General features: G+C 33.2%; 1 protein-coding gene across 4 annotated transcripts in view; it reads left to right on the forward strand.

Annotated features, from left to right (window-relative positions):
* The window catches only part of LOC106461601, a 37769-nt gene extending 19850 nt beyond the window's left edge, over positions 1–17919 (forward strand). For 3 of the 4 annotated variants that reach the window (XM_022388611.1, XM_022388614.1, XM_022388613.1), the window contains 2 exons: positions 8071–8249; positions 14874–17919. In XM_022388611.1, coding sequence (XP_022244319.1) covers positions 8071–8214 — 144 coding nt within the window. In that variant the 3' untranslated portion in view covers positions 8215–8249; positions 14874–17919. The remainder of the gene's footprint in view (positions 1–8070; positions 8250–14873) is intronic. The other variant, XM_022388612.1, reaches the window with a different exon arrangement.
* The last annotated feature ends 683 nt before the right edge of the window (positions 17920–18602 follow it).

Consider the following 18602-nt stretch of genomic DNA (forward strand, 5'->3'; position numbering starts at 1 on the left):
TGAAAGGTCAATATAATATATATATATATTTGTATAATGTTATGAGATTTATGTTATTTAGTCTACACATTCATGTTTTCATATTATAATTTGTGTTCATTCTAGAATGAAAGATTTATAATTTATACTTACTTCCTAATTTTTTATGGTGGTTATAAAATTGGTCAAATCTACCAATCACGTACAGAGATTAATTACTGAAAATAACAGATATAATATAAAGTTTTTTCTTAAGAAACGATTGATAATTATCTGGACATTATAAAGATTTTGTATGTGAAACTTGAAAATTTTCTGTTACATAAAAGTACTAAGATACTCATTTCCTCCTACAGAAGGTAGCTCATGTGCGAAGGCTTGTCAAGGTGAAGAAGTCCTATTTCACTCCCGAGCAGTATCTTATCCATTTGGGGGTATTTTGCAACATCTACTTCAGTATGGCTCAGTCTTCTCTTCTTAATCTGAGCCAAGTCTTTTTCTTCCTTACCTGCGCATGAGATTCTATCTCATTTGGGGACTTGGGCTTCTATGAATCCCCTCATACCCTGAGGTTCTACACATGTGCATTGTCTTCAGTGGGTGTTGTATGATCAATGGAATCTTGTTCATGATCCCTTGCACTCCACCATCCTCCTCCCTCCTTCCCTATCAGTCCACTTTTTCTGGTGGCTAGACAGAGACAACACCTTGGCTCGTGTTCCTCTCCCTGTCCTGATTTGCACCTTTTTACAGATTCTCCTCATACAGGGTGAGGGATATGGAGTATATCTGGATTCTCAGGTGATATCCAGTCATTGAACAGTTGTCAAATCTTCCCTCCTTGTCAAATTTTTGGAACTTCTTGCAGTTCGTCATGCCTTGTATTATTTCCTACCTTTATCTCTTCATAAATTTACAATGGGGCTCCCGTTCACTTTGCTTTCAAATGCTGGTTCTCTTTTCTGAGACCAGTCTTAGTCAAAGTCACTCCATGTTGAGTTCTTCTAATTGCCACATTCTGGCCTGCTTGACTGTGTTTTCCGATTCTGATCCTTCTTCAATTCTGCCCTCTTGTACTTTTTCTGCTTTCCTGATCTTTTCTATGTCAACTTCAGTCCATTATATTTCATTCCGCTTTTACCACACTCTGGCTTCATGCATGGATTTTGGCTGGACCCAAGTGGGATGATGTGGACTCTCTTTGCAGGTTACTACCCCTCTTTATTGCTCAGTCATTTGTGTTTCCAAGAGGAAATGTGGCATTTTCATGAGGTTGTCTTTGCATCATGGTTTCTCACCTTCCCAACCTAGTGTTTTCCACCATTTCAATTTCTTTACTTGGCTTTTCAGCAACAGTTTATCAGTTTCCACTGTTTTGGGCTTTAGGGCAGTCTTGTCTAATACCTTCAATTTCTTCAACTCTCGTTGCATTTTTTCCTCTCCTGTTTTGTTCCTTTTGCCTGATTCATCTGCTCTGTCTAATTCCCCTAACTGATTGGAATTTTACTGTGGTCCTTCATGCCCTTACCCTTCTTCCCTTTGAACCTTTGGTCACTTGCTAATTGTACCACTTTTCCCTCAAGATGTATTTCTTACTCCTCTTTGCATGTGGTCGTCATAAGTTAGATATCTTTGCTATTGACATCATATGTATCCTCTGTCAACATATCTATGTTCTCGTTTATCCAGATTGTAGGTTTTTTCCCCAAGATGTCAGCAGTGCATTAAGAGGACATCACTTTCACTCCTATTTCCCTCCCCTCCATCTCTCATTTGTATTCCCATTCCAATCCCGATCCTCTTCTTTGTTCAATATGTGCTCTGCTTTGTGATGTTGCCCCCACTGCTTCCTTCCATGGATCCTGTTCTTATCTTTTTATACCAGGAATACTTCCTATCACCCTCACCAGATATTTTTGCCACCTTAATCTTCTTGCTTATGTGTCATTATTCAAGGGTTCTTATTGCATTTTCCAAGTTTTCTCTCACTGGAGATGTCATATCACCTTTTCCCTGGCTGACCAATTCCATCTTCCATTAAAATAGTGACCAATTCCACTAAGTCAAGAGTAATGTGGTGGTGTTCTGTTGGTGTAGATGGTGAGTACTCTCCTACAATGGACCAGAAGAAATATTCCAGATTTCTCCTGGTTTTGAACTGAAGTTGACAAATAAATTTTTATGTAAAGTTTGAAAGTAGAATAACTTGACCATCATTTATTGTGTGTATGTATGTATGTATGTATGTGTTTCAAACATTATTGCCTCAAAACGTTGTAAATCTCATGTCACTGATACCAAACTAACTTAATTTGGTTTGATTCTGAATAAAATACAATTCAGTATTTAGTCTGTCGCTAAAAATGTTGAGAAAATAAAAGACAAGAAATGCTTACCTAAAATGTATGTAATATCAAAAATCACTAAAATTATCAAACTTGTTGTTTGACACTCATGACATTATATATATGTATTTGAACAAATTAAATACATCAACATTTGCAGCATTAAATTTTGGTAGTTGAGGGTATTTTATTGGAGCTTTCATAGAGCAAGTGAAATGAATAAGTCTTTGATAAGAGAGCAAAAAGGTCACAGCAAACAAAAAATTTAACATAGTGAATTTTTATATTGAATTTACCAATGTAGGCTAAAACTTACAATTAACAACAAAAATTAATGAAAGCTTGTAACAATTTGCTTCATGTTCTTTAAGATCAAGCAGTACATCTTAACCAAATATGTATTACCTGTATTATTTAGTGATAGGTGAGATGAGATACATATAGTATTTTATCGATGATCTGCTTAAAAATGCATGATATTCAATTGCATTTAAACAATGAATTTGTACATTTTTTCTTCAAGTGAAAATACTTAATGATATGTACCAAAGATTCTTCATATATACCATTGTTGTTAAATCATAAGCAAAAAGAAATTAAATTAATGGGCATTTGGTATTTTGAACCAAAACTATTTTTTTTTTTTTTGGGGTAAAATTTTCTAAAAAATTCACTTCTCATTCAATTGCGGTTTTGTTTGTATCAAGTTCTTATCAGACATACATGCTGCTTTATTATGTGAATGCTAAATTGGTAATTATACTATTGATTTCAATGTGAAATGTAAAATGGAAATGTTTTTGGAGGATGGTTCATGTTTTTTCATAATGATTAAACTAAACCCAAATATTTTTATGAAACATACCATAAGTAAATAAAACAAATGATAATACAAGCTCCTGAGCTGTATAAATATCAGTTTATTTTCATGTATGACGGATAATGCTGTAGTAATACGATGTTTTTGGTCATTTGCTGGGAATTTTTTGTTGTCTTTCAAGATTTGTAATGTATACTGGAGAGATTTACACATTTCTAAAGTAAAGTTAGAAAAAAAAAAATTTATATTTCAGATAATTATAAAAAAGCTTTTTATTCTAATAACCACAATTCATCTTTGGAGCTTCGTCAGGGTTAGTACATACAACTGTTTCAAAAAGAAACATTTAAATAATTCTAAATCCTCGATTTTCTTTGTTACTGACGCTTCTGAGCTTTGGTTTTTCCACTTCAGAATTTCATAACTTCAAAAACAGATTGCTGCAGTTTTCAACTAATCAGAAACATAATCTATAAATAAGTGTAAGCAGGAATCTAAAATATACACCTTTTATCTTTTTCATTTGCTGAAATATCAATAAATTTGTTAAACCAATTAGAAAAGGCCTGTCTCCTTTCTCTCTGACGTTTTGAGATTGTTTGCTAATCAACTTTACGTGGCTGATGGATAAGTTTATAACCTATAGAAAGAACAGGTTCTCCTCTATAAGAAGCTTACTACTATTGTTATAAATATCTTTGTGTGTGATCATTGTACAGCTGCTCCAAACAACTAACAAAACATTTTTCTTTACCTATTTATAGCTTACTTAGAAAGCTTGATAAATTATAGTGGTCTTAGGACATTCTGTTCTCGTGACAGACAAATTTTGTGTTCTAAAATGCATATTTGAAAACCACATGAATTAATTTTTGGACACAAACAGGTGTTTACAGTGGGGTTCTCTGGTATTGGATGCATTTGCCACCCATGTACATTACAAACTTTCCAGGTTTTGGTCTTCTATGTCATGCTCTACCCAGATCGGTCTTTTTCTGTATATAACATCAACTGCACATGAGAGCATTTTTTCCTTCACTCTTTTTCCCTCTCTTCCTTTTCTAATTTTTATGTTATCTTGATGTGTGATAACATGCGAAAACTCTCCACCATTAGTAACACGACATAACTCCCAGCACTTTCTCTATGCAGCTTAGCCCAAAACTATTTCTCGACTGGCACTCATGATGGTAAGATGTTTTTTGCTCATGATTTGCTGTACAGAATTTTTAATCAATTTTTATTTACGTTTGCTACATTTCTGTTCTGAAATATTAGTTTGTACATGGCCACATTATGTCAATACATGATTCTTTGGAGCTCTCTGTTTGTACTTTACTCCTTCCGCTCTTAGTTGAAATGTTTTGTTTTTTTATGTCACTACAGCAACCATTGATGTTTCTACTACAGTTAACCTTACTAAAAAAATTGACTACCATGGCTTCAGGTCCACAATTGTTGGCAGGAGATGTTACGGCTTTGATTCACCAGGAATTGGCTGCCTTAAACCAGGCTCCTGTTTCACCTGCGGATTCTTTTCTCATGCAAGGATGTGGATTTTGACAGCCTGTTTCCTTATTATATTTTGTCTTCCCCTTCTCTTTTGAGTAAGGCACATTTAGGCTAATATCTTATTCTCCCCCCTGCACCGGATATTGGGGTTCAATGGGCTTTACAAGGTAATTGGAACCTTGTTTGGGATCCCTTGGGCACTCCTATCCATCACTCTCCTTCCCTTCATGTGAACTTCACTTGGTGGTTAAACTGAAATCACACCACAGTGGGTGATCTTCTTCTTCCTCCTTGTCTGGAAGTTCACTTCTTCATGGATACTTCTCTTTAGGTTGGGGTGCATTGTTGGATATGCAGGAGATTTTGGACCTTGTGTCTATGGTGGAGCCATTTCTGCATATCAGTCTCTTGGAACTGTTCCCTGTCTGTTGGGCATTGGTTCCCTTCCATCTCTTTCGAACTGGTTGGTTATGATCCATTCCAACAACTCAACAGTTGTCTTGTACACCACTTGGCAAAGGGGGCACTTGGTCAAGGTCTCTTTGTTTCCACCTGTTGGACCTCCTGTTTTGGGTCCACAGCCATCACATTTGATTGTTGACAAATCATATACCAGCTGTCCTGAATCTGTTTGTAGATCATTTATTGTACCCTGACAAGATTTTCCCCACAGAGTGGCATCTTGACCCATAGGTGTTTGGCTGGCTGTGTTTACAGTGGGGTTCTCTGATGTTGGATGCATTTGCCACCCACCTACATTACAAACTTCCAAGGTTTGGTTCTCAATTTCACATCATTTGGCTGTAGCTATCAATGCCCTCAATCAGGATTTGGGAGGGGGGGGGGATTACCTCTATGCCTATCCACCCATCCATCTTCTTCTTTGTGTCCTCTCAGTAATAGAGTGGCTTGAAGGCTTGAATAGCACCACTTTGGCCAGCACTGCACATGGTTTTTGTCCAGTCCCTTGTCAAATGAGTTAGATTTTCCTTGCAGGTTGTTACCCTGACTTCCCATTCCATTCACCTTTCTTCCATGTCATAAATGGTATGTCTACTGCCACTGGGCTTCTCGTCTTGATTTTCCACCTTCTCGTTCTACTCTCCAGCACCTGTCTTCCTTCCTTACCTGGTTTTTTGACAAGGGGCTTTTGGTATCCACCATTGCTGGTTATTGTGTGGATTTGCTCTCCATTTCCATTCCATCTTATTGTTTTTGTTCTTTCTGCCTTTGCTGTCCCCATGTCCTACCATCCTCCCTGCTTGGAAACTCATTGTTGTCATCCATGCCTTTACACTTCCTTCCTTCAAGCCTATGTCATCCTTTCTTTATATCATCTCTCCTGACAGACCTTTTTTTCTCCTCCTTTTATTTAAAGTGTGTACATTGATGTTTGGGTTTTTTACTCTCAATGTCTCTCACAAGTTATCTCACAGGATCTATGTCATGCTCTACCCAGATCAGTCTTTTTCTGTACAGAACATCAATTGCATGTGAGGGCATTTTTCCTTCACTCTTTTTCCCTCTCTTCCTTTTCTAATCTTTATTATCGTTCTGATCTGGATTGCCATGATGCTTCTCCTGTTATCCTTACTGGTTGGATTTGTTAGTTTATTCTTCCCTGTCTCCCGATGATGGTCACCTATTTCAAGTTTCCTCCCATCCAATCCCTCACCTTATCATGTCCCTGGCTGCTTGATTTTGTTGTCCTTTGGAGAATATAGCTCATGTCGGTATGTGGACCACTCCCCATGCATTTATTTTACATTTTCTTCATCATGTGTCCATTTCCTGCTCTGCAGGTTACTGTTTACCTCTTGTCGCCATTTTGAGCTCCATGGTTTCTCTATGACTGAGTAAGTGCTCTTTTTCTTTTTTACTGGGATATTTCTTGCAAGTATGAATCCTGCTTAGTGGAGAGAGTTGCCTAACAAGATATATTTATTCTTAAAACCACACTGTACAACTATTCAGGTTAATGATGGCAACCATAGAGATGGGGTGTTCCACAAGACCACTTGTAGGTTTTCCTCACTGTGTTTTGCATCATAAGTATGTTTACCCTGGACAGTACACATGTGTAAAGCAGTAGAAGATTGCTGCTCCTTCATCTGATTGAATCAGGAACAGTTTGCTTTTCAAAATAGGGTTTTGCAGTCACCCATTGCACTGTCTCTGGTTCTCAGTTCCTTCGAACTCTCCCACATTATTTTCCCCTTTACTGCCATAGAGTATAGGAGTCCTTAACACTTACCAACTCCTAGACACTGGGGTGGTGGACCATGGAGGTTTCTTCTGGAGTGTGCTCAGTTCCACTTGGTTGAGAGTAGGGTGGTGGTGTTCTGCTTGTGTGGATGGTGTATAGACACTCCTCCTACTGTGAACCTGATGTACTATTCCAGATACCGCCTGGTTATGGACAAGACAATTTCAGCCAAAATGAGGTTCATCCCTCCAGCTGGGCATCTTCCTTCCTACCATCGTCTGGATGTTGGTTCCTGAGGGATACTGATGTTAGTTGTGTTGGACATGCACACATGATGATGTGAGTACTTGGAATGGAAGATTTTCCCCATCCAGTTCCCATATCTGAGGTGAATGGTAGAAAACTCTTTTCCTACCATAGACTGGATATTCCTATTACAGTTCTGTTGGTTGTGGTTGAACTCACTCTTACGTTCTTCCATGACCTAGACACTACACCTAGGGTCTCTTCTATGTTTCCCCCTTATTGCGACACATCATTTTGAAGGGCGAAGAGTATACCTGGCTCAGAAGTGATGCAGTCTCCCATGTGTGTGTGTGTTTTACACACTCTTTATTCACACACCACATGGGCTTCCTTTGGGTTCTTTCTGAAGGGGGCTTATCTAGGTAATGTTACACTAGTCTCTCCACCAGGTCAATTTGGGATTCTAGCTATTTTGTGATAAGAGGTAAGATATCGTATTGGAAGTTAACATTTTCCTACACTGAAAATGTATTTTCAATGGATTCTTATCTCTTCTCACATTTCCCATTTTTCCTCCCCACTTCTGGTGTCTTTTCTACTTTATTTGCTCAATATGATTTTGAGCTGAACTGCATAAAGGGCTGTGCTGGGAGTTGTGTCTTGCTCCTATTGATGGAGGGTTGTCGCATGCTCATTTGCATGCTAGCACACAGTTGCCTCACTTAGGAGTATCAAAGCTAGTGGTGAGCAAAAATTTGTGCATATAGAAGGTAGTACAAGTCAAGAAAAGCTATTCTGTGAGCAGAATTAAGAATATATTAGAAATACATTTTCAGTGTAGGAAAATATTAACTTTGGATTTTCAGTTTTACTTAGGTAACAGTTTCATAAAATCATCAATAATAACACTTAAAAGTCTAATAAACTTGTTTGTGTATATAATATTTTTGTTTTAATTTTAGGTATTTGGTTTCTTGAGTTCACTGGCATCTATGTTGTTAGCTGTTGTGCAGTTTTGTGGACAGGGGGAAGAAAGCCCAGTTGTACCACAATTTTCTCAGCATGGTGAGGAATTTGGATTATCTCAACTCACTCCAACCCAATGATCTATCTTTAAAGGACAAAAATAACAATTGATGGTGTAAGTATTTTAAATGAAAGCTATATAATTGAGTACCTACCATCAACCATTTATGAAGTTCTGTCTCTTTTAGTGTTTTTTAATGTATATGTTTTGGATCATTTGTTATTGTTTATTGTGTTCGTATCTGTATATTTAAAATTTTTTATGCTAATGGGATTTACTGATTCATAACAAACAACCCACCATTTTGTACATTTTCTTTTTTTTCACATTTTGGCTTATTTGGTATTAAATGTTTTTTTATAGTTTGCTTGTATTTGTAGCTTTTCGGTATTCTGTCCAGCTAATAGGAAACAAGTCAAGAAAATATGTTTCAGATTACAGCTCAGAGTAATTTTATTTTTGAGTTAATAGATTACCTTAGGTTTTGATTTGATAGTATGCAGTTTGATGCACATTCAGCTGATACATATGACAGCAGGAGTTGATGAAGTGTGATAAGTCATTCATGTTGAAATAGATGTTCAAAAGTTTTCGTATCTAATTAGCAGAGACAAGGTCAGTTTTCACACCATTCAAGGGTTTATGATACTATTACTCTATTATTGATTGTAACTTGTACACATTTTAAAACTTTCAGGAACTTTCATGTAATTATAGCCAATGTGAGATATTGTAAATGTGATTTAAAAAGACAAACTATACAGTATTTTATTTTTCAGTTAAAGGGAAGTTTTATGCAGTTAATTAAAATAGTCATTCTGTTACAACTTATCAGGGCATTGAACTATGATACTGTTGCTTGATGTAGTAATCTTTTGACTAGCATAACACAGCTGTTAAGAACTGCCAAAATACAGTAATTTGAACAATAAGAAAAGGGTACATTACATTCACTGTTTTATATTTATCATACAAAATAGACCCACACATGTCTAACTTGGTGGAATGGGAAGGCATACAGCCAAGTGACTGTCATGGTAGTATAACCACTTTTTCTTCCTTTCTCTTGCTTTAATTCTTTCTATCTCCATTTCACATGGTTCATGCTTCCAGAGGTGATATAATGTGGTTTTAAATGGTAAAAAATAGAATGTAAGAAAATGAAAAGGGCATAGATGAAGCTAAATTGTTAGGTGTCTACATATTAGTGACATATTACACAACGAACTGCTACTCTTCTCTGAATAAGTTGTTTCACGTATGTGTAGGCAAGCTTATAAAAGTTACATGATCTGTAACAGTTCACCATACATTTTAGAAAAAACACATGTAATAAGTTTATCAAGTTACAGATTAAAACCATAAATTCTCTATATTGTATATAAAATCTCAACCTTATTTGTTGTAAGAATCAATTTGATGTACCTTCTAATAAAATAAAAAGGTATGTGTAATCAAGTGATATACAGCTGGTAAAATAAATTTACAAAAGTGCATTGCAAACTAGCTCAATATAATAAAAATACTGCACATGTAGCAATCAATATGTCAAACACTTCAATTAAAATATATCTTGAAAAAAGGAATTATTTGGTCTGACTATTCCCTAGAAATGGATAATGCATTAGCATTCATGTTCATGGAGCCCTGTTTATTTAATCTCTAGAACATAATTCTGAAAGCTGAATTTTCACTGAGCCAGAGTTTTTGTTTTTATAGATAGAAGCACCACCATATTCTGATTTAATTACAGTGTGCTGATTTTATAAGTCATTTCAAAACTTTCACTAAATTCGTATTTCTGTCAAAGAATAATGCATTTCGTGGGGAAGTAACTTTTTAACTACCTAAGCATCTACCTTTTCTTTGATTGTCAAACTAAGCAAATATATATCTCAGATGTCTTTCCCTAACATCAGCTTAAAAATATACCCTTGATGAAGGTCTGGTATGATTAAGACTGAATGACTTGTTAGGACATTATTCAGTGTTAGATATACACAACTGTTTCAATTTAAGTTTGATGCGAGTGTTAAATTCACTTATTTTTAGAAGTGATTGTTCATTGCAAGTTTGTTTATGTAACTGTGTATTAATCCTATGTTGTGCAGTTTAATTGTTGTGAATTGGCACTTATTGTATTTTTGTATCATGTTACTAGAACCTTCTAAGTTTTTGTTGTTGTTTTGATTGAGTATATATTGCATCATAATGTCTTGTAGAGTATAGAACATTCTAGGCTTCTGTCAGTCTATAAATATGTTTACAAAATGTAGCTCAAGTAGTAAGACAAAGTTAGTTAGATCTAGACTGTATGATTGTGAGTTTAGCAATAAAGGGCTTATAGTGGCAGTTTTTTTTTTGAAGTGAAATTATCACAGATTGTATTTTAACAACAGAGTGGAGAAGAATAATTTCTCTTGTCAAAGGTTGTTCTAAAGTAATTGGAGAAACCTGTGTAGACTTTGATGAAAAGAGACAATTATTTAAAGCTCTGAATACAACTGTGGTAACCAACAGTGTAACAAACATTTACATTTGACTTGTTTTAATATTTTAAAACAAGTGGATTGTGTGCTGTTTGTTACATTCACAGTGATTGATGGTTGTGAATCTGCTTGAACATTGGTAAGTTTAATACCTTCAATTATTTCTAAGCCTAAGCTCCTGTTTCTCTGTTGAACGTTTTAAGCACCTTGTCTTTATCTCAGCATATGACTCCCAAGATTTTCCAAATTAACAGTTCTTGTTGTATGTATATTTTGGAACAGAATGAATCCAATATGCTAGTATAAAACAAAGGTGATTCTTTAAATACCTTGTTTTGGCTATCGAATTTGCTCTATAGGATGACATTACTTTCTATTTCATTATGCCTACAAGACAGAGCAGAAGCAAATTATTGTTTGGTTCTGTCAGTCACATTATTACTTCATTGTTTACATCTGTAGCACATGCACATACTATCTATAGGAGCTGGCTCTAATCCGCTTACTTATTTTACATTCACAGTTATTTATGCTAGTTTGTTTATGTGCTAAATTTATATGAATTATATCCATCGAAGCATGAACAGTATGCCCATTTATAATAACACAAGGACAAAACTATAAAATGGTTGCAACTAGAACACACTAAATATCAGTATTATTTTTCCATCATGGGGATTATCAGGAGTGTTTTTACATGTGTTACAGAAGTCACTTGTTTAGAATCAAACAAGGTTTATACTCTCAACATTACCTTTCCAGAGGGTTGCAGTATTAGTGATTGATGTGCCACATATAACAATGTCTTCTTGACTTACTAGGAGTTATTTCAGAAGTTTATCTTCTTGGTGAAAGTTGCAATGGTTGTGTCTGTTTATTCATTTATAATTATATGTCTTTGTGAATATTGATTTGAATACTGACTGAGTATCATAGTGACTTAGAGTGCAACATGGGTGGTACATTTAATGTTTGAGGTTGTATACTTTAATAGGGTTCTTCTTATAACAAATACAATCTAAAAAAATGGCTGTTGGTATGGATGACAAAATCTGATGTTGTATTTTATATGAAAAAAAAAAAAAGGTTTTACTCACTACAATTAAATTCCATTTCCTTTAGAAATAATCTCCTGCATATTATTTATGATATGCAGTAGGCTTTAGTGCCAATGTTTACAATTAATTCAAATAAAATACATTATTTAGAAAACACTTTGACTATGGACACTGCAAGTGTTCAGAAAGAAACAAATTCTCAAAGCTGTCAAAGAAAAAGGAAGGTGTGGAAGTTAGTAGTTCAGTGGAAGAGACTGAACCAGGGTAGAGGATATTTATTTACTCTTTGCCTACAGAAATCCATTTATTTTTTAACTTTTTAAAAGCTACAGGAAATTATTCTTATAATTTTAAAAAATTACGCCACTCTTTTTTGTTTCCAGTATTTTGCTTATGAAAGTTTGGGTGTTTTCTTTAAAAAAGAAAAAAGACAGTATTTATATGCATTGTTATAGCCTGCTATTTCAATTTGATAATTTTCAACATGAGCATACTATCATGATATTGTGTTCTTTCTATATCTGTTCTTATGTCCTATGTTCCAATTCATGGTATTTGCAGCTTCTTCTATAAAAAAGTCTTAAACAAGGTCCCATAGGCAAAATTTATTAAACTGAAAAAAATAAAGGAAAAAAGCACTTCAGTGTCAATGACAAACTTTATTTACAATATACACTGCATGTGTGGAAAAGAGCATGTTAACGTTCAATGAAAAACTTCATATTTTATCTGTTATTTTCTTTACCCTAACTCTATATGAGGTCCGTTGATTTAACTAACCTTGTAACCACCATAAAAAATTAGGAAAAAATTATAAATTCCCCTATTTTCTTTCTTTCTGGAATGACTGCAAATTGTAACAGAAAACCACAATTGTTTATCCTAAGTAGCTTAAATATTGTAACAGTATACATCTATTTATATACATTTTGTTTTATTGCCTTTTGAACCATGTCTAACTATTATTTGTGCCACATAAATTGTACATAACATTGCAAACTTACAGCTCCCACTACAGTATTGAATTACATAACACATAGAATACACGCAAGCGTACGTCATAAAAAAATTTTATTATTATTATTTATTTTACTTTAGCTACTTTATTATTTGTTTTACCTTAGCTACTTTAGTTACTTTTGTAATAATAAATAAAGAATACTCATGAAAACAAGAAATAAAGTACTTACCTGGGTCTTGACTGTCGATGAAACTTAACCCTACTTTTGTATACTAGTTGTACTACTGCATTAAATAATGCACCAAAAAACACAGAATAATAACATTAAAAAAGGAAATAATGTTGCATAACTATTACAATTTTTCTGGCTTTCTAACTGTGTGACAAAAGCCATTAAAAATTCAACTAAGCTCGTCGATGTGTTTCCCATGTGAATAAAGTTTGAACTGGAAAGAAAATATACACATATCTCTACAGACAGCAATGTAATATAATACATCATTTGTTAGAGAAATACTTTGGATTTTTATTGGTTATAAATAATATAGTTTTAACTGTCAGAGAGAACTATTGGCAAGTTCTGAAAGAGGGGATGTGACAGATGGATGTGGCAATAGAGGTCTGATTTTCTATTTTATTTCTCTGTAACTAAATAAGATTGAAGGCTATGTAAATTATGCTTTGCATGAGTGATGAAAATATTATAATGAGTAATTTACATTAAATTTCATCCTTCTCAGAACGGTGGTAAAAAGAATTATAGAAGTGAGAAGACATAGATAACAAACATCACAGTTCTTATACTAGGGAAGGTTGAGAATTTTTTAAATATTTTAAAACTTAAATAATACAAAACTTTGATTTATTACCTATGTTCTGATGATGAGTTTATTCATATAAACTGAAAATAAAGTAGTATGATTCAATTTTGAAAGTAATTCTGTGAAAGGTTGTGACATGTGCACTTCGACCTGTCTGAAGTGAAAGGGTTAAACATGTGGTACTTTCAAGAGGCATCATTTTTGTGCAATTTATTGTCATTGATGAAACCTGTTAGAAGTTGATTGTGAACAGCTGTGTGCAAACTGTATGCTGTTTAGTTTGTTATGGTACAAAGTTTGAAGCAAAGTACTTGTGCTTGCCTTCCATGTGGGACATTTTATGGTGCATATTCAGTTCCCAGGGGGGCAAACCGCATGCATCCCAACAAATTCTCATGTGTACAGAACCCTGGAGTTTGGGTTAACTAGGACCCTGGGGTTGTATATAATTTCTTCTGTCATTTTCCCCATATTTCTGTATTTTAAATATTGAAACCACTTTGAGAGGTATTTATTTTAAGCATCTTAACATTGTTTATATTTCAATCCTGCAGGTTGTTTGCATATGTAACTTGTTGTACAGATTTTTACAGCAGATTCAAGAAGGGAAAACCAAACCAGTATACATATACTGTAGGTCAACTAGTATGAGGTGTATGCTAACAAACATCTTTCACTCAAGCAGTCTTAAATTTTATATATTCGTCTAAAACCTTTCTGAGGAATCATTATTTTTTTGTGCATGTCTGTACCTATTTTATACTTCTGAGTCCTGGGTGTATCACAAAGAAAAGTAGAAACATTCGTTTTTTAATTCACCTATTAGAAGTTCAAGATAACGTTGTTTCAATGTGTCACAAAGTTAATTTATGGCTTCTGTGAAAAAAGAATGCAAGCAGTTTTCTAATTTTTGTACATCACATCTAAAATTCGTTACTTTTCCTCACTTCTATCAACTCTACATTGCAACTACTTCTCCTGTATTATTATATTTCAGTGTAAATATATTACACAAAGACATTCACATCTAAGCAATTAATACTGGTCTGGTTAGAAAATATTCTAATGATACTATTGCTTATATTATGATGTAATGATGTATACAAACTGAAGCGACGTACATTATGACCTAAAATCCATAGTAAAATAATAATAGATACGAAGTATAGATTTGATTAATTTTATCTATCAAACACTAAGCAGCTTTTGACGTGAAAGATAAAATAAGTATTATTTTTATATTTATTTTACTTTTGAAAATTTAAAATCAAAAACTGAACTGTCTTAGAAACCACAGACATTCTGACTGAAGCTTTGACATTTAATAATCAGTGTACAGGTAGAGTGTATGATTTCTTAACTTAGGCGATAACAGTTGAAATAAATACATGTCTTTTCCCTTATTGTAGCTTTTTGTCTTGCAGTGATGATGGTGAAGAGGATACTTTTCTGAGTTTAAAGTTTCTGTCATATGACTTGTAGTCCAATAAAAGTGATGTTGAGTGGACCTCAGTATCATCTACGTGGTTTTTATTGGAGGTCCTTTACATGTAATTGTACATTTGTCTATACTAAATGTATACAAATCACATTTATACCTGATAAGCTTGTATACCTTTTTATTTAAGTTATGTTTAGAATGTCACATCTTAGATAAAGTTTTTGTGTAATTTGTTTTCTTTAAGTAAAATTTGTTAACTTGCATGAAATCTGAGAATGAATGGGATTGAGAGTTTATCCTTACTAACCATAGAGTAATGTACCTGGATAGCATAGTTCTGAATCCCATTCACTCTCATTTATTGTACTTCATGTGCATTTCCTTACAAAAGTCATGTATATTGTAGAGAATTGTTGATGGTGACACGCCAACCAGTGTAGCATTTGTTATATGTTAAATAAGAATTATATTAGAACTTGTATCCTTGTTTAAGATGCAGCATATGTTAGAGAAGACTTTATCTGTGCAATTTGTTTTTGATAGGTAAATATGTATTAATTGTGAAGTATAGTGATTTTCTAAGAGCTTCTTTGTTTTTTTTCCAGAAAATTGTAGTTTTACACATGTATATGTATAAATTATTCATTATACTTGTAAGTCTTTAAATAATAGTCAATCCCAGAAACTGCTTGTTTTGGTAAACCTTGATTTTGAAAGCTTTATTGTTTATTTTATTTCTATCATGATTGTTTAATTTGATGTAGTATAATTGTATATATTGCTTCATTTCCTCTTTAAGATAATTGCAAAATAGACATTTACACCTTTAAACATTCATGTGTTATTAGATGCTAGACTAGAAAAGTTGTGTACAATTAGGAATACTCATACTTTAGTACAATAAACTTTTTCAAAGTTGTGTATAACAAGTTAAAACTGGCTTATTTTAAGTACATCAATTGTGTTTGTTTTGATTGCTTACAGCTACTCTAAGTATGTTAATTAAGCATATTTTCATTAATTAGAAAATAATTTAGTAGAATTATTTTGTAAATTTTCTGTACAGTTACATCACACTTGAACAAACTTTTTTTCCACACTGAGCTTGAATGTTAGTAATTTAAATATCATATGACTAGATGGAATTTATAAAATCAAATCTTTTTTTCTGATGAAACAGGAAGGCAAATATTTTTTCAGATTTTTTATTTTATAAGCTTAAATGAAACATGCAAGAGAAATAATACACAGTAAATGCAGTTTTAATATTAAGTCTTTTGAATGGCCAATTTACTTTCAGACTTATGCATGTACCTACCCCCCATCATGGGGTCACTGTGACCCCATACTGCCTGGTGTTAATTATTGAAAACTTAACACTGGCATTCTAGGATGAAGTCTTCACCCAAATTTTATACTATTGTTACGATTAGTAAATTTTTAAAAACCTCTGTGTTCACTTCTAACTAAAACTTTGATATTGTATGATAATCATGAATCAAGTTTCTGCAAAATTATAGAACTAGAATACAATTTCAGCTCTTCCCCCTCCCCACTTATAAAGGTAAGAATTTGTTGAACTATGAGTTTTAAATGTGAAGTTCAGTAAAGTAAGATACATTCTTTTTAGAAAGATTCAGAAAATAATACTATGCTAAGTTGTAATTTAGAACTGGATAAATTCCTGTCTGTTTAATGATGTAGACACAACAGTTTAAAACTGAATTAATTATGACCAACTTGTTACACTCATGACTTGTTGATGAGACTATATTTGCAGACATTTAAGTGAGTAAGTTAATTTCTTTACTTATAGCATTATGTGACACACAGCTAGTATTCAAAGTTGAAGGACACAGTTTAACCTTAGTGTATTATAAGGTGTATAAAATATTATGATTTTTTTTCCCAAACCTTTTAATTCATTAGCATAAAATTATAAGTGTGGACATATAGTGTTAAGATATAAAAACAGAACAACATATCATGCTTGGTGCCTTCTGATATGCTAAAATTATATGAAGAGAAACTAGTACATGTTGACATAAATTTATTGTGTTGTTCTTAACTTTATATTAATTGAAACATTCTACTAAAGAGTGTGTTCCAAGTTGGAGCATTTACATTGTGGGGAACTAGCACAAACATAACTTTTTGCTGGCCCACAGAAGGCATTTTGAATGTGACTCGATAGGAGTGACATCACTACAGCATGCTGTAGTTTTTATATGAACTCACTGTACTTTAAAATTACTTGTACTGTATTTCGATAAGAAATTTATAAAAACCCTTACTTTAGTCCCGTGCATAGCTCTCTTGTTTAGCTCTGCCAAGGGACTAATGCTCCATTGTAGCTGTACCACAAGACCAGTACACTGCAAGTTTACACATCTATTTGTTTTGATTAGATAAATTATATGTATATTTTAACAAGAAAAAAGTGTCAAGCCATGGCCACATCAGCTGTACCACTTCCTGTGCTCATATTTTGTATGACTTAATAACACTTTACTCATAGCAAAAGTTAATTTAAATAATCTTGATATATTTCACAAAATTTAAAGTATTGGCCCACAACCCTCCTTAGTGACAAGCAAACGCAACTGGAATCACATTTTTTCTAGCACTTTTCAAATAAGAGTGTAAGTATTTTGAGTATAAATATGCTTGATCTATTTCATAGGTAATGAATAGGAAATTTCACTTTACAGTATGTCCTTAGAACTTTAAAACTCTTAAAAGAGCAAAAAAATCTATAATTAATAATATAATAGGGAACAGTATAAAAAAAATTGAAGTTACAGAAGGAAAGGATTAAAATTTTTACAGGTAATTTTTTGTATGTTATATATTGATTTGAATATTTATATTTTACTTATTAAATATGTACAAGTGAAAGCTGTAATGAATTAAGTGCAAAGTTATGAATAAGGAAAAACTTTAAAGTTGAAATTACAGTGAAATGTATATATGTATTCAAGTTTTTCAGAGTAAGTTTGTTTGTTATTTTCTGAGTAATGTTCTTTTGTTATTTAAATGTAATTTAATGTCATTGTCTTGTTATTTATATGTAATTTGGTGTCACGGAAAGAAAAATACTGTCAAAAACAGCATTCTTATACTATAACTATAATTCACGTTCTCTCATTATTTATATGTAATTTGGTGTCACAGAAAGAAAAATACTGTCAAAAACAGCATTCTTATACTATAACTATAATTCACCAGTTTTAATTTCTAGCCATTTACACCTAGTGAGAGGTTGTATATCAAGTAACAAATCCAACCTAAAGTAGTGGTTTGAAACAAAAGATGAACAGTATTTCCCCTAACTAGCAAACTGTAGATTCATTATTCCATTCAGACTTTCAACAAAATTATACCATAGATGAACTGTACTCCGAGTTATTGCAGTATAGTGATATCTCTGGGATTGAGCCAAAACATTTTCTCATTGAAAGTTATTCTTCATGAATATTGACCTTGAAATGATAAGTTTTGTTGCTAGCTAAGTTATTTATCTCTTCAGGTTTCATCATCATCACCCAATGTTAAGAACTAAACAAAATGAAACTAACTTTACTTTTGGCAATAGATATATTACTCTGAGAAATTATATTGCTTGTGATAATTTTCTCTATAAATGTGTGGCTTGACGTATCCTAGGGCTTAGTTTACTGTGAATTCAATGATTCAT

Source organism: Limulus polyphemus, unplaced genomic scaffold (assembly GCF_000517525.1).
Source record: "Limulus polyphemus unplaced genomic scaffold, Limulus_polyphemus-2.1.2 Scaffold996, whole genome shotgun sequence".
Classification (NCBI taxonomy): domain Eukaryota; kingdom Metazoa; phylum Arthropoda; class Merostomata; order Xiphosura; family Limulidae; genus Limulus; species Limulus polyphemus.